The sequence below is a fragment of the Trachinotus anak genome, unplaced genomic scaffold (assembly GCF_046630095.1).
Source record: "Trachinotus anak isolate AG129_WGS33_773 ecotype Australia unplaced genomic scaffold, CSIRO_AGI_Tana_v1 ptg000012l, whole genome shotgun sequence".
Taxonomy (NCBI): domain Eukaryota; kingdom Metazoa; phylum Chordata; class Actinopteri; order Carangiformes; family Carangidae; genus Trachinotus; species Trachinotus anak.
The window spans coordinates 8,083,560-8,096,721 of NW_027273863.1; the positions used below are offsets into that span (position 1 = coordinate 8,083,560).

General features: G+C 42.1%; 1 protein-coding gene across 1 annotated transcript; it reads right to left on the bottom strand.

Annotated features, from left to right (window-relative positions):
• Positions 1-3,724: 3,724 nt before the first annotated feature.
• Positions 3,725-11,570, bottom strand: LOC139629706 (leucine-rich repeat-containing protein 52-like). The gene is made up of 2 exons (XM_071492491.1): positions 10,788-11,570; positions 3,725-4,189 (listed from the first exon to the last, which is right to left on the bottom strand). The coding sequence occupies exons 1-2, from the start codon at positions 11,434-11,436 to the stop codon at positions 3,861-3,863; spliced, it is 978 nt and encodes a 325-aa protein (XP_071348592.1). The 5' UTR covers positions 11,437-11,570; the 3' UTR covers positions 3,725-3,860.
• Between the last annotated feature and the right edge of the window lie 1,592 nt (positions 11,571-13,162).

Genomic DNA, 13,162 nt, shown 5'->3' on the forward strand with positions numbered 1-13,162 from the left:
AGAGCCAGTATGTATGACTCGAAGGCCCTGAAAGTAGAACCAGAAATCATCATAGTTACACCTTTGCTTTTCAAGTTGTTACAGTCAAAATTTCTGCAGTGAAAAACGTCTATAACAGTCAAATGTTTTGCTTTATTTATTTGAATGTCTTTTGTACTGCACCTTTGTCAGCTCAAGCTGTGTTCGAATGTGCTCTAGAAATAAAGTGGACTTGACTTCATACTATTTTATTATTATACTGGTGGTTCATTTGCAACGTTGTGCATTTAGTTCATTTTGGACAAATCCCAATAATCTGCGCATGTCAGTGCCAGTAAATGTGTGAAGAAAGGTTTCTCAGTAGTATAGCAGATCACACTACAGAAAGAGAACAGATTGTGTAGACTCTTCACCACCTTTTCATCATACAGCTGCCAAATAACTATTACTGCATGCTGATAATCCAATTCCTCACAGTTGCCTTTGGTGGCACCATTACAGCCTCACTTCTCACAGCCTGGTAAGCACAGTCCAACAATTTAATGGGTAAAAGTCACATAATACCAACATATTAGGTGTTTTTAACAACAGCTGTTTTGACTTGTCACAGTTGGGAAAACATAGGTGCTACAAATAGCAGTAATGATGGCTCTGTTCTATTCAAGTGTCCCAATAAGCAATGACAGTGAGCCAGCATGCACAACAGCAGGACTCTGAAACTGAGGCAGCTGAAGGGAATTCAGACACAGTTAACTTTATTATTTACACCCTTGCTTTTCTTACTGCAACACGTCAAAACGTCTGTGAGAAAGCTTTATTTCCTTGCTAGCATAGTTTCAAGATATCACTGCTATTACAGTAGCCCAGCATACATCCAAATTGTTAAATCGTACAGTTTCAGAGTAAAACTTGCATGAAGTAAAATAAGCACAACATAAAATGAGGGAAACAGCTGGCACAAACAGTTCTGGGAGAAAGCTCTCCTTCCCAGGTCCCTCAAAGGTTACATTTTGTTCTCAAATCAAGAAATTAACTCTGAAGCACAAGCAACTGTACAAATACACACATACAGGATGACATTTTGGTGTAGCCATCTCTTGATTCCCCTTGTCCAACAAGAATTTTGTTTTTTCCTGCTCCTTCTTAAAGTCATAACAGTCAGTGTCATGGTCAGTGGAGACTCGGATAACTTTAAGCAAAAATATGAAAGTTTCCGCTCTAGGTTTGTGATTTTGGACATCGCAAACTGGAGACAAAAGCAGATGTTGGTGTCACAGTTAAGTGATATTTATTAATGTGGACTGAAATGAATTCCTTCCTGACAGCATTATCTGTCTTACTGCTGAAAAACTCATATCATGGGCTGAATAAATCAAATTCAAGACTAAATATAACTGTAATTAATCAAGATATTTTCATATTTTTCTCAAAATGACTGAAATGATATATTTAGGATCTTTTTTTATATATTGCAGCAAATTCAACTTCCTTCTTTATAGAAATGAACTGCCAATCTCACAGCTTATACACAGCTCATAAGGCTTTTTGGTGCATCAACAGTGCATGCAGAAACAGACAGGACACTGCACTCAAACCGGTTACCCAACACAGAGACAATGAAGCCTAAATCAATTATCACACTCTCCTGTTTACTTGCCATCCAGCAGGGCCCGCTGCCAAAACAGACCTCAGCAGATGGTACATGTTGGCTCTCAACTTCACAAGTACTGTAGATCCTCAACACAAATACCTTGACAGCAGTTTGTGGGCTAATAGTTGAGGGGAGGGTGAACTGTTAGTACAAAACCAAACATCACTGGAGCACAAAATGACACATTCATGCCAGCAAAAGCTCAGTCACCCATACAACCATACACTCTACAACCCTTTACTCATCTACACACACATAAATGGACAGTACAAAATGCATTTAATCCCCCCCTCTCATACTAATGAGCAGAATGACCACACCACTTTGAATTTTACAAAGATGCTGTGAGGCTAAGTCACAATTCTACCACAATGCTTGATGCCATCATGGAGGTCCACCGGTGAACGTTTTTGTGTGCAAACAATCCTATCAGTGGGATATACAAATAGATCAATTAGTAGCAAGTGTATCTATCCAATTTGTGATAGTATGGATATGAGAATATAATACAAAATTGTATAATATGGCATGCTTGTTCCCCAATCACCCAAATTATTGTAGTTTATTGAAAACATACTTGGGTTATTAGATAAGTGCAATCGTATCTCTACCCTTTACTTTCAGGAAAGTTACTTTTTTTTTTTTCCAAAAAAAAAAAGGAAGTAACAATAGTTTCTACTGCAGTGGTTCCCAACCTTTTCCAACTCGAGGCCCACCTGATCTCAGAAATGGCCCACTGCCCACATCTGACCCTGTCATTTTAATGATAACGACTGGACTTTCAGGATTGAACTGAAAGCAGGGGAAGCTCAAATTTTCTCTCTTGTTTTACAAGAGGAGATCTTTTGTTGATTCACCATCTTTTTTTAATTCTTCCAGCTATCCATTTTGATGCTCCACTTTTTGCTGTGGATGTAGTCATTTAGTGCTTAATCAGACTGGTAGCAAACCAGTCTACAATGTGATAGGCCTTAATACAAGAGAAAAAAAAAACATGAAAGGATTTTTTAAAAACATTCTTAATCTTTTTTTTTTTTTTAAAGATAATTCCATTTAAAAATATTTAAAAACAATATTTAGATTTTTTTTCACCAATTCTTTGTCTTTTCACGGCCATTTTCAACAAAATTGTACTGTTTTGGTTTTTGATCATTTAGAAAATGATTTTGTTGGCCCACTTGCAATATCTTCACAGCCCACAGGTTGAGGAACCACTGCCACTGTTCTACTGGATATCAAATAGCTAATGGTCAAATTAGGTTTGTCATAAACCAATCATGATTTACAAAGTGACATGAGGTCAATCAGATTTTCTTCCTATTGTTAAAAACAGTTTACACCATCATGCGTTCGTTGATGGTTGGAACTGGTCTTTGATGCGCACTGTGGTTCTTTTGCTGGTCTTAGCTGGACCCAAACTGGTTAAAGCTGGTTAAAGAAAAAGTTTGACATTTTCAGGAAATACTTGTATTTGCTTCCTTGCCAAGAGTTCAATGAGAAGATTGATACCACTCTTATATTTGTTTTTCTGTCTGTTAAATATAAAGCTGCAGCCAGCAGCCAGTTAGCTCGGCTTATTTTCGCATAAAAGCAGAAAATATCAGGAAACAGCTGGTGGGCGGATTTTGTTACCTTTGGACAGAGCCAGGCTCGTGGTTTCTGCCAGATGTTATGTTTAAGCTAAGCTACGGTTGTTGCTTCAGATTTAGTGTACAGACAGAGTGGTATTGATCTCATTTTACTCTTGGCAAGAAAGCGTATTTTCCCAAATGTCAAAATATCCCCTTAAGGTGGGAAATGGGACCACTGATACTGGTACATAAACCAAAATGAGCACATGTTCAGAATACCTTATGCTAACCCAGTATGCATGAACCAGTATATGAAGCTAGCTGCTTCCAAGATACCCACCTTTACCGATATAGGTTGCTTTTTCGGCAGGGATGACCATTTCCCAGTCAAATGTTACACAGACCTCCACTATGGCAGCCAGAGTGTGTGTTACATTAACTTATAGCCCACTGCAAAGTAGAGTGAGTAGTGAGTAGAGTGAGTAGAATGACATTCTCCTTATCTGATGAATCCTCTCTTTTCTCTTTCAGAGCCTGTTAAACAGACTGAAGTTTGAACAGAAGTTTGACTGGAGTTTCATTAGACTTCACAGACAGTCCTGGAAGTTGACAGGAGGCACTGTGGGAATCCGTAGCGGGCAGGGAAAGAATAAATCTTTTCAAACATTATGTGAGTTTTTTAAATTGCCGTTGCCATGGTCACTCCTGGCCCGTGAAGTACGACCCGTCTCGTTGGTTTCTTCCTCGTCCTCCACATCGAGCTGTTCGTCTTTCTTCTTGATGTAGCGCTCGTAGAGCACCATGATGACGCCCATCACCCAGGCCGAGACGGTGCCAGCAGCAAAGATGACAAAGCCGATGACAACAAAGAAAAGATAGTCCCAGGAGCCCAGCGTCTGGTGACATAACGTCCGTAGCTGGATGCCCACTTCACCCAGTCGACGGCCCTGTATGTCAGCAGGTGAGCCACACACTGTCTGGCCCTCATCTGTCACACAGACACACACCAAGAAGGAATGATGAGGATTAATCATAGGACTGTAGAATGTAATACATCAGCATATTTGGTTAGGAAATATGTAACACTGAAGTGTACTGAAAACAGAAATCTGTTTTTCATCTTTTTTATATGAACTCCAGGCCGGTGGTGTTGAAACAAACACAGTAAACAGGTCAGCTGTCCTGGGGTAGCATCATGAGTCATCTTGTTCTGGACTGAATGTGCAGGGCTCGCATTTATTCATGGGCAATTTTAATATGCATAATTGTTCCTTGACAGTACCAAGTAAAATTACATTACAGTGGGTCATAGCCGGGTACAAGCATATATAATTAATTTTAAAGGCCTTGAAAAGTTTTGAATTTAATATTCTTTGATAACATTAATATTACAATCAATTATTATTTATCAACAATTTAACACTCAAACACTCAGACAATCTGCTTCTTGCCCCAATTCCGGGGCAACATCCTTCAGAGGACGTGGTCTATGTGGCCTTTGCAGCCATTATTGACTACGAACCCTACTATCTAACTCATTTCTGTTCGCTGTTCAACTGAGCTGAAACCTAATACTTACTTGTAAAAGTATAATTCTAATAGGCTGCAGCTATGGGAGCCTTTGTTGCCAACGAAAATAAGGCTGCATTTCTTGTCGCATTTGAAGGAGCCTTCGAAATGGGACAGTGTAGTTGCACTGCTGTGACGCAATCAGCCTTCAAATGCAGCCTCCGAAGGATGCGGCCACTGAATTGGGACACAACTCAGGTCTTTGATTGGCACTGATGGCAACATAACCCAACAACTGACAACATATTACCATTAAAATGCTGTCAAACTCTGATTTGTGCACAGAAGTACAGGATATCACCTTCTTACAACTGAGCCCTGCTCACCTCAAACCAGTGAGAAAACCAGGGAGAGAGACACAAGTGCAGGAATCTGTCGTAAAAAAGATAAAGCTGGTTCAACTTTGGAGGAAAATAATGTGCTCATGTGGGACCCCATCACTCAGAGTAGGGAGCTGTTTCATAAAATATATTTCAAGAGCCATTTGACTGCTGATCTCCTTTGCAAATATCATGTAACTTTTCTTACATCACAGCCTTGACGTTTTATTTATATAGCTCCGAATCACAACAAGTTATCTCAAGGCACCTTTCATACAGAGCAGGTGTAGACTGTAATCGTATTAACATCCAAATCCCAAGGATCCTTTGATGTTAGGAGAGCTATAACAAAATGCACAAGTAACTCAGCAAGGAAAATATTGGAATTAATCAGAGCAGCTTGTTGAATAATTCAAGCATATTACTACTTATCATTTTACATAATATCTGTAAATGGCACATGGCAGCAATCTGAGCTGAGGATATCCATAATCCATTCAGGTTCATGCAGCTAAAAGACTAAAATGTGGGAAACTGCAGTAGCAGAACAATGTTGCATCCGTTATCAGAAAACTCTGAGGCTTTAGGAGCTTCCCGTGTACTACAGTCTTGAATTGATGCAGCAGTAAATAACAAAAAAATTCATGGATGAATTATTCACACACACACACACACACACACACACACACACACACACACACACACAGGATTAGAGAGTGACTTGGGCCTTTGTGTCTGAAACCACAGATAATAAGGTTTCCCATCATCAGGCACCCGGTATGACTACAACAAAGACCTTGCTGAAATCCACAAATCCTAATAAAAATGTTGAGTTCCTTCTCTTTCACAAAACTGCAGTAGATGGATGGACTTTCAAAGGCCTATCAGTCAATATCAAACACACCGCATGATGGATTTTGAGCTCTGCAGCAGCTGACAAGAAAAGCATTTTTCAGATAATCCTGCAGCCTGAGTCTTTTGTTACTGGGAGCAAGAACTGGGTGCAACACAACAGAATGTTGCCATCTCCATACTGCCACTGTTTTTAATTGGCTTATGTTTTTTTCAAAGCTTTTGTGCAGGGGGGGAATTCCCACTGGGAAAGATCAAAAGACTCGGAAGTTTCTGCACAGGAAACAGTTTTCTGTAACCCTGTTTCTACACCGGCAGCTTTAAAATACACACTCTCATTTTGCTGGCATATTGCTATGAAAATGTGGTTTTGAGATTACAAGCAAACCCAATGAACACATTAAAATATAGACTCACACAATAACTTTATACTTGCTGTATAAGACACACACATACTCTCACTAAACAACTGCTGTGCTTTCAATCAGTGGTTCCCAAACCGTTGTTGTTTGTCGGGTGTGCACTACAAGTCAGTTCAGATGTTCCTTTGAAATGACTGAAAATGTTGATAATATTAATAAATAAAATATAAATCATATTGGTGATAACATTTTTTTCACACAGCGGAATTGGTAATGCTTGGGTCGATTTATTGATTATTTTTAACTGTCTATCAGTTACCTTTAGGTAACTTTTTTAACTGGTTTTGTATTGTGTCTAGTTTAACAGGTGGTTTTCACCTGTTCATCCACTTCTCTACATAATTGTTTGAAATTATATTGGGTTACTTTTCAACTGCCCTGCAGACTCACAAAAAGTAGAAATGTTACAGTATACATTTTTATCTTAACAGTGTTTTAAAATGATTGTCCCTCTGAATTATGGATTTCAATCTCCTGCGCATGCCAAGCATGTTCCAACTTCAGTCTTTACTGAAAGATCTCCAACTCCTGAAATCCTCTGATGGAGCGCTCAGATGATATTTACTTTTAAATTGTACAAACTGAAAGTTGTCTTTGTATATTAAGTGTTATAGAAGATTACCCACACAAAATCCTAATCCAGATCCAGAGAAGTCAGTCGCGGTCAACTGGAGCAGCACAAAGAGCACACAACCAAGGCTTCTTTATTCATTTGTGCAACATTAGATGATTTTTATGTCACACATCATACAGTAAATGAAAGGCTTATGTACAAACTGCCACTTTTAAGTTGTACTTATCATCTCCAGCCTCTGCTTTTGAAAAGAATCTATAGCAATTACTCTTGTGTTCGATCAAACTATGCCAAATTATAGAGTTAACTGATTTAATTTCCTCTTTTTTTTCAATCTTATTCTTGGACATCCACTATGCCAACCAATCTATGATGAAATGTTTGCTGGATGTTTATCCATGAGTCCTTCAGCTAATTGTTTCACCTGTTTCTGTATTACTTGTCTCTAACTATTTTAACTGTTTATCTCAATTTATCTATTAGTTTTAGTGATTTCATCTAATAAACCAGTCATTTAGCTGATTGTTTGTTTTGGGTTTTTAGCCAACTTCTTTGTCTCCTGCTTTTAGCTAACTATTTCACCTGTTCATCCATTATCCTCAGCTCATAATTCAACTTTTATCTATTACCTTTAACTCTTTTACCTGTTTATCCATTAATTTTAGATAATTGTAAGTTTACCTTCTTGTCCTTTATTTTCAAATGGTTAGCCTAGATGCCTGACCATGTAAGCCATTCATCCATTAGCCTACTTTTTTGATAGCTATTTACCTTGTTAATCTATTAATTTCAGGTTATATTTCAACCCTTTATCCAGTACTTTTTTCTATTTTTACCTGCTGTCAGCTTGCTCACTAGTTGGCGTGTACTTTCAGTAGCAACAAAAGTTGTTAAGATGTTGAAACTGGCTCAGGTTGGTGGGTGGTGTGATTTGACGGAGGAAGAGAGAGAGATCATACAGTTCCTTTCAATCAAATCACTTTACATGTTAATTTCATGGGATGACTGGAATTCACGTTCTCCTAATATTTTATTCACATTGCATAAATCTGGGTTCTTATCCTCAGTGCGGCTCTTCTCTGGCTCACAGATCTGAAAACGAGCCTGCAGCTGAAGAACGCGAGGACAGTTTGCTCCTCTAAGCTCCACATCTACCACAGAGAATTCAAAGCCTGCTCTGATCCTCTCAAAGGCGGCTACTGTGCACTGTTCACACAATATGTGGTTGGGCTCTAGTTATAACAAAAACACACACACACACACACACACACACACACACACGTCCATCCATGCAAACACATACATGTACCGCTCTGTCTCAACCCCCCTCCACAAGACTTTACTCTCCCATCTTCTATCTGTGCCCTTGCAGAGTCTGCTAATGTGTGTCTGCACGTGTCCATGTGTGTGTTTGTGCCTGACAGCTAGGAAGGAAACCCTTCTGGCTTCACCCCCACCATCCAGCCCCCTCCCCTGAAGGGACTGGCATCAAAGAAGAGGGCTTTCCCTCTCTCCTTCCCCCATCCACACTCTGCTCTATTTCTAGACACTCTCCTTATATAACAGCTGAGAGAGTGCTAATCTAGCCAGAAAGGCGAGACAGGAGGAGAATCTGTTGGTTCCTTCCTGAAGCTTTCTCTCTCTCGCTCACCCGCTCGCTATTGATGCATCTCCTAAACCAAGGAGACAAGCGAACTGTGTTGCATGAACCAGGTGAGACCCAGACGAGAGATAACAAGCCTTTGGAGACAGAGCTCGCAGCCGAAACGCAGTCGTCTCCAAAATGTTATTCTTCCGTTTTGCCCCCTCGGGCACGAAAAGTGTGCTGAGTGTGTATTTGTGCGTTTGTATGCATGTGTGCCTGCGTGTGTGTGAGTTTCCACATGGTTTAAGAGACGAGGTGCTCAGTTTAAGAGAGGATGGGCTGTTGTTTGTGTTGTTGGCTGCAGGAAAGCGATGGACAGACTGTGTGTATGCATAACAGCGGTGGAGAATGTGTGTGTATCTGTGTGTCCGCCTTCTCCCATGCTGGCAGCTGTCACTGGAAGAGGCTTCACTCCAAATTAAGCTAGACAAAAGGCAGTGAGCAGCAGGAAAATAGGACAGCTCTTGCAGGACTCGTTTTGAACTTGGACTAAGCTTCACAGGGACTGTGGGGAACTGTAGTGTGTCTGTGTGTATGTGTGTGTCTGTGTCTGTGTGTGTGTGTGTGAGAGAGAGAGAGAGACAGAGAGAGAGAGACAGAGAAACAGGGGAGGCCTTTTTAGTGAGTGTGGCAAGTGTATTATTGCTATGGTGCTAGAATTACGACTGACTCCTTGCTCAGTAAGACGCACTATAAATAGCAGCTGGCCTTTTGCATAGTGACACATCCACACCAGAGCTTGAGCATAATAACTCAATGTAAGAAAGATAATGGAATATCAGACGCATCTATCAGCTTGACTGCAAATAACACAAAAGGATGATCAATATTTGCTGGTGCCACCGCGATCCATTCATCACACCTGCAGCGCAGTGTCCCACTCGCTAAATAGAATAGAAATTGATTCGTCATTTCTAGATAAGAGACTCTTGTTTTCCTCCCAAACTGCAGAAAGCACGGCTGAGTTACTGAACACAGTTACTGGAAGGGAAACCAAATGGCTCGCTGCCTCCGATCTTCTTTCACCCTCTTTGTCATTTGATATTTTGAATGCTGTCACGCTCCACTGCCGTCACCTGCGCCTCATCCCACTGAAAGCTGAGAGAGGGGTGAACTTTGGAGGCCTCACTAAGCAGCATGTAGCTGAGCTGTGGTTACATACATGTGTATATCTAAGACAAGCAACAACGTCATTAGCATGTGATACACCGTGTTTTACAGCTGAGAATAACGCAGTTGTGGGTGATGATCGTGTGAGATTATCTGTTGTGTGAGCTCAGAGGTGCAGAGGTGACGGGGAGTTTTGATGTGAGATGTTGACGTGACATTTGCTTCGACGCAGGGCTGGCACTGAGTCGCTCATTAAAGTGCTCTAAAAATATATTTATCTTTTTAATTGGTGAATAATGCTGCCTCTATGAAGGGTTTATGTGGGCTTGATGGAAGGTCAGTAAATATTAATGCTTTATATATCAGTTGTAAGCCATTAACAACAACGAGCTGGGCAACTAGGCAAAGTGGGCAACTGCCCTGGGGCCCCAGAACTCCACGGGGTCCTGGAAGCTCCAGTCTCAGTGTGTGTTCATGTTTTTCATTGAAAACGTGTTTGGCAGTATAGAGCACTAACACACATCATCAGCTGGCATGAACAGGGTCTTCAGGTAATTTTGAGGCCCTGTTCTGAAGAGGGCCCCTGTGCCAAAATGCAGTTTTGAGATTTGCTCATCAAAAATCAAAGCAATGGCTTATTTTTGCTCCAACGCTCAGGAACATGTTAACAAAATGATTACGATTCCTCTCACCCTGGATAACTCAAACATTCTCATTAATGGCTTATTACTGATATTTAAAGCATTAGTACATTATTTATCAACACTTTATATCACCAGTAATTACAATTTATACACTATTTATTTATTATTATTTTAATCTTCTATTCAAGTTGTCTGCTTCTCTTTATTAACAATGTTTTATTTGTTCCCAATCAATTTAAAACACTTACAGCTGCTCTTGTCTGACAGATAAACAGGTTTTCATGACGGGATACAGGCCTGTTATTGGGGGCAGCCAGCAGCAAAAGGCCAATAGTTTATATAACCGGGTATTATCTAATAGGCTCATTAATAACGGAGCACGGCAGTCCTTATAAGTGATACCACATTATATGTCATTACAATAAAACAGAGCAGAAAAATTGATGGGACCTTGGAACTTGAAGCCCTCCAGGTGGACCCACAGACACAGGTCCTCGTTGTCGCACTCGCAGCTCCACGGGTTCCCGCTGAGCCCCACGGAGCGCAGGGCGGGCAGCGCAATCAGGGACGTGATGTTGAGGACCGTCAGGTTGTTCCGGCTCACATCCAGGACCTGAAGGGCCGCGTTTTCCGCAAAGGCGTCCGGATGAATCTCCGAGAGCCCCGGGTTGTCCGTCATCCTCAGCATCACCAGACTCGCCAAGGGGCCGAACGTCCGGTCCTCGATTCGGGTCAAGGTGTTGAAGGAGAGGTCCAGGTAGGCCAGCTTGCGTAGATTCCCAAAGGTGGACTCTGACACCTCCGTCAGGGAGTTGTTGCTGCAGTCCAGGTACACCAGATCGGAGAGGTAGTTGAGAGCGAGCGGCGGCAACTCCACGATGCGGTTGTTGGAGATGATGAGCTGCCGCGTAGCCAGCGGCAAGTTGACCGGGAAGGTGGTCAGGTGCTGCCCAGCGCACTGAACCACCAGCTGGTCATCACACACGCACCTGTCCGGGCAGCCAGAGGAGAGCACCGGGGATGCGATCGCCCCCGTGGTGAGGAGGAGCAGAGCTACGAGCCGCAAGGGAGGCGCGCTTGGCTGCGGGGCAAGACGCATGACACCGCCGAGGGCTTCATCCACCCCGTTTGGAGAGAGTCAGACGCAGTCACATTCTTCATTGATACATTCTCTCTCAAATTGTTTTCCCCCCAGAAATGATTTCCACAGAGGTCAAACGTAACGCTTGCCCGTGGCAACCTCTTGCGCGTAATGTCTCAGTGGATCCAGCGCGCATCCACTGTCTGGAGCCTGACAGCCGGATGCTTTCATGCTGTGTCAGATGTCATTGATTTATCGAGCCTCTTCCATCACAACACAGATATTCACACATCATAAAAGCTCACCACGTCCTCGCATGCTGCGCTGCTCGCAATGATCACGGTCAGTTGCTCCACTACATGTTTGCCATGTCTCGCTTTCCGAAACTGAAACCAAATGAGGGGGACGCGCTGAGCTGCGCTGCGGATGGGGGTGGGGGTGCGCTGTGGAGAGGTCTGACGCTTTGGAGAGAGCTGGAGCGAGAGTGGAAGCTCTGGGCAGCGGAGGTAATGGAAGTGTAACATTAAATATTGAAGCCAGAATAATATTGAAGAAGTATAATCTGAGAGAGCTACTGCAATAAAACTGACCTATAACGTTGCAGCTGCAGGTGCGTGTGAGTGGAAGCTGCATCCATCCATACAATTTAAATAAATAGACTCTGTGCACAGTATGTAAATATCTTGTGGGCATGAGTGTGTGTTGCAGACACTTTTATCAGCCTATATACCTCAGGTGTGTGTGTGTGTGTGTGTGTGTGTGGAGGGGGAACAAGAGTGCAGAGCACCTGACACCTGGGAGGCACACTGTGTGTGATCACATCACATGGAGAATTAGGCTTTGAAACAGGAGTGTGTTAATTACAACAATGAGCTGAAAAGGGGATCCTCAGCCTATCGACACCACTATACTACGTGCAGTGAGACACTCACGATAATAACTGAGATATCAGCCATAGGCAGCCAGCCCCCCACCTCCCCCTAATTCAAACGCTACCCAGTATACAGCCAGCAGATGATGGGACTGGAGGAGATGGGACAGGGTGGTCTCAGGCAGCAGTTGTTTTCCTCATCTCTCCAGTCTCAGTAAGAGTCCTGAGTCTATTCTTGGTTCTCTGTGTAGGTGTTGAAGTGCTGAATCAGACTCAGCATGATGGAGGAGGAGGAGGACAGATGTGCCGCTGACAGTCCGTGAAAGAAAACTACCCAGAGCTGGCAGTCAACAATCAGCCGCTCAGTGACCACACTCTCCCTCTTTCTCTCGCACACATACATCCACGTAATGAAGTTGAGCCTTTTTCCTGTACTCCCTGCTGTAAAAAACTGAAGAGCAGGGGGCCTTTGGGCTTAGATAACCTAATGCTGTTTCACACTTGCCATCCTGTGGACTGAACTAATCCACACAGCTGTTTGAAGTCAAGGATTTTCAGTGACTTTATGAGGACATCTAGTGACGAATACTTGGTAATGTTTCATAGAGTGAGCATGCATGCAACAATCTTCTTATACTGTCTTTACTGATGCCGAGACCTTCGCTGAGGACTATCCAAAATTTTTATTTTGATGAGACAAATTTAAAAACAAGTTTATTTTGTAACCTCTGAACAAGCAGCAGCCCAGACATTGAGACAGCTTGATTTTAAATTTTATTAGAGAAAAAGTTTCCCAAGACACCAAGCATGTCAGGCTGGATTTTGGGAAAATAGGTAAAAAATAAAATGGACATCTAGAATATTTAAATTTCA

Excerpts from the sequence above, each read along its gene's own strand:
- LOC139629706 (XM_071492491.1), bottom strand. The coding sequence starts at position 11,436 with ATGCGTCTTGCCCCGCAGCCAAGCGCGCCTCCCTTGCGGCTCGTAGCT. Across the intron at positions 4,190-10,787 it reads GGAGGGCTTCAAGTTCCAAG|ATGAGGGCCAGACAGTGTGT; the intron begins GTCCCATCAATT and ends TCTGTGTGACAG.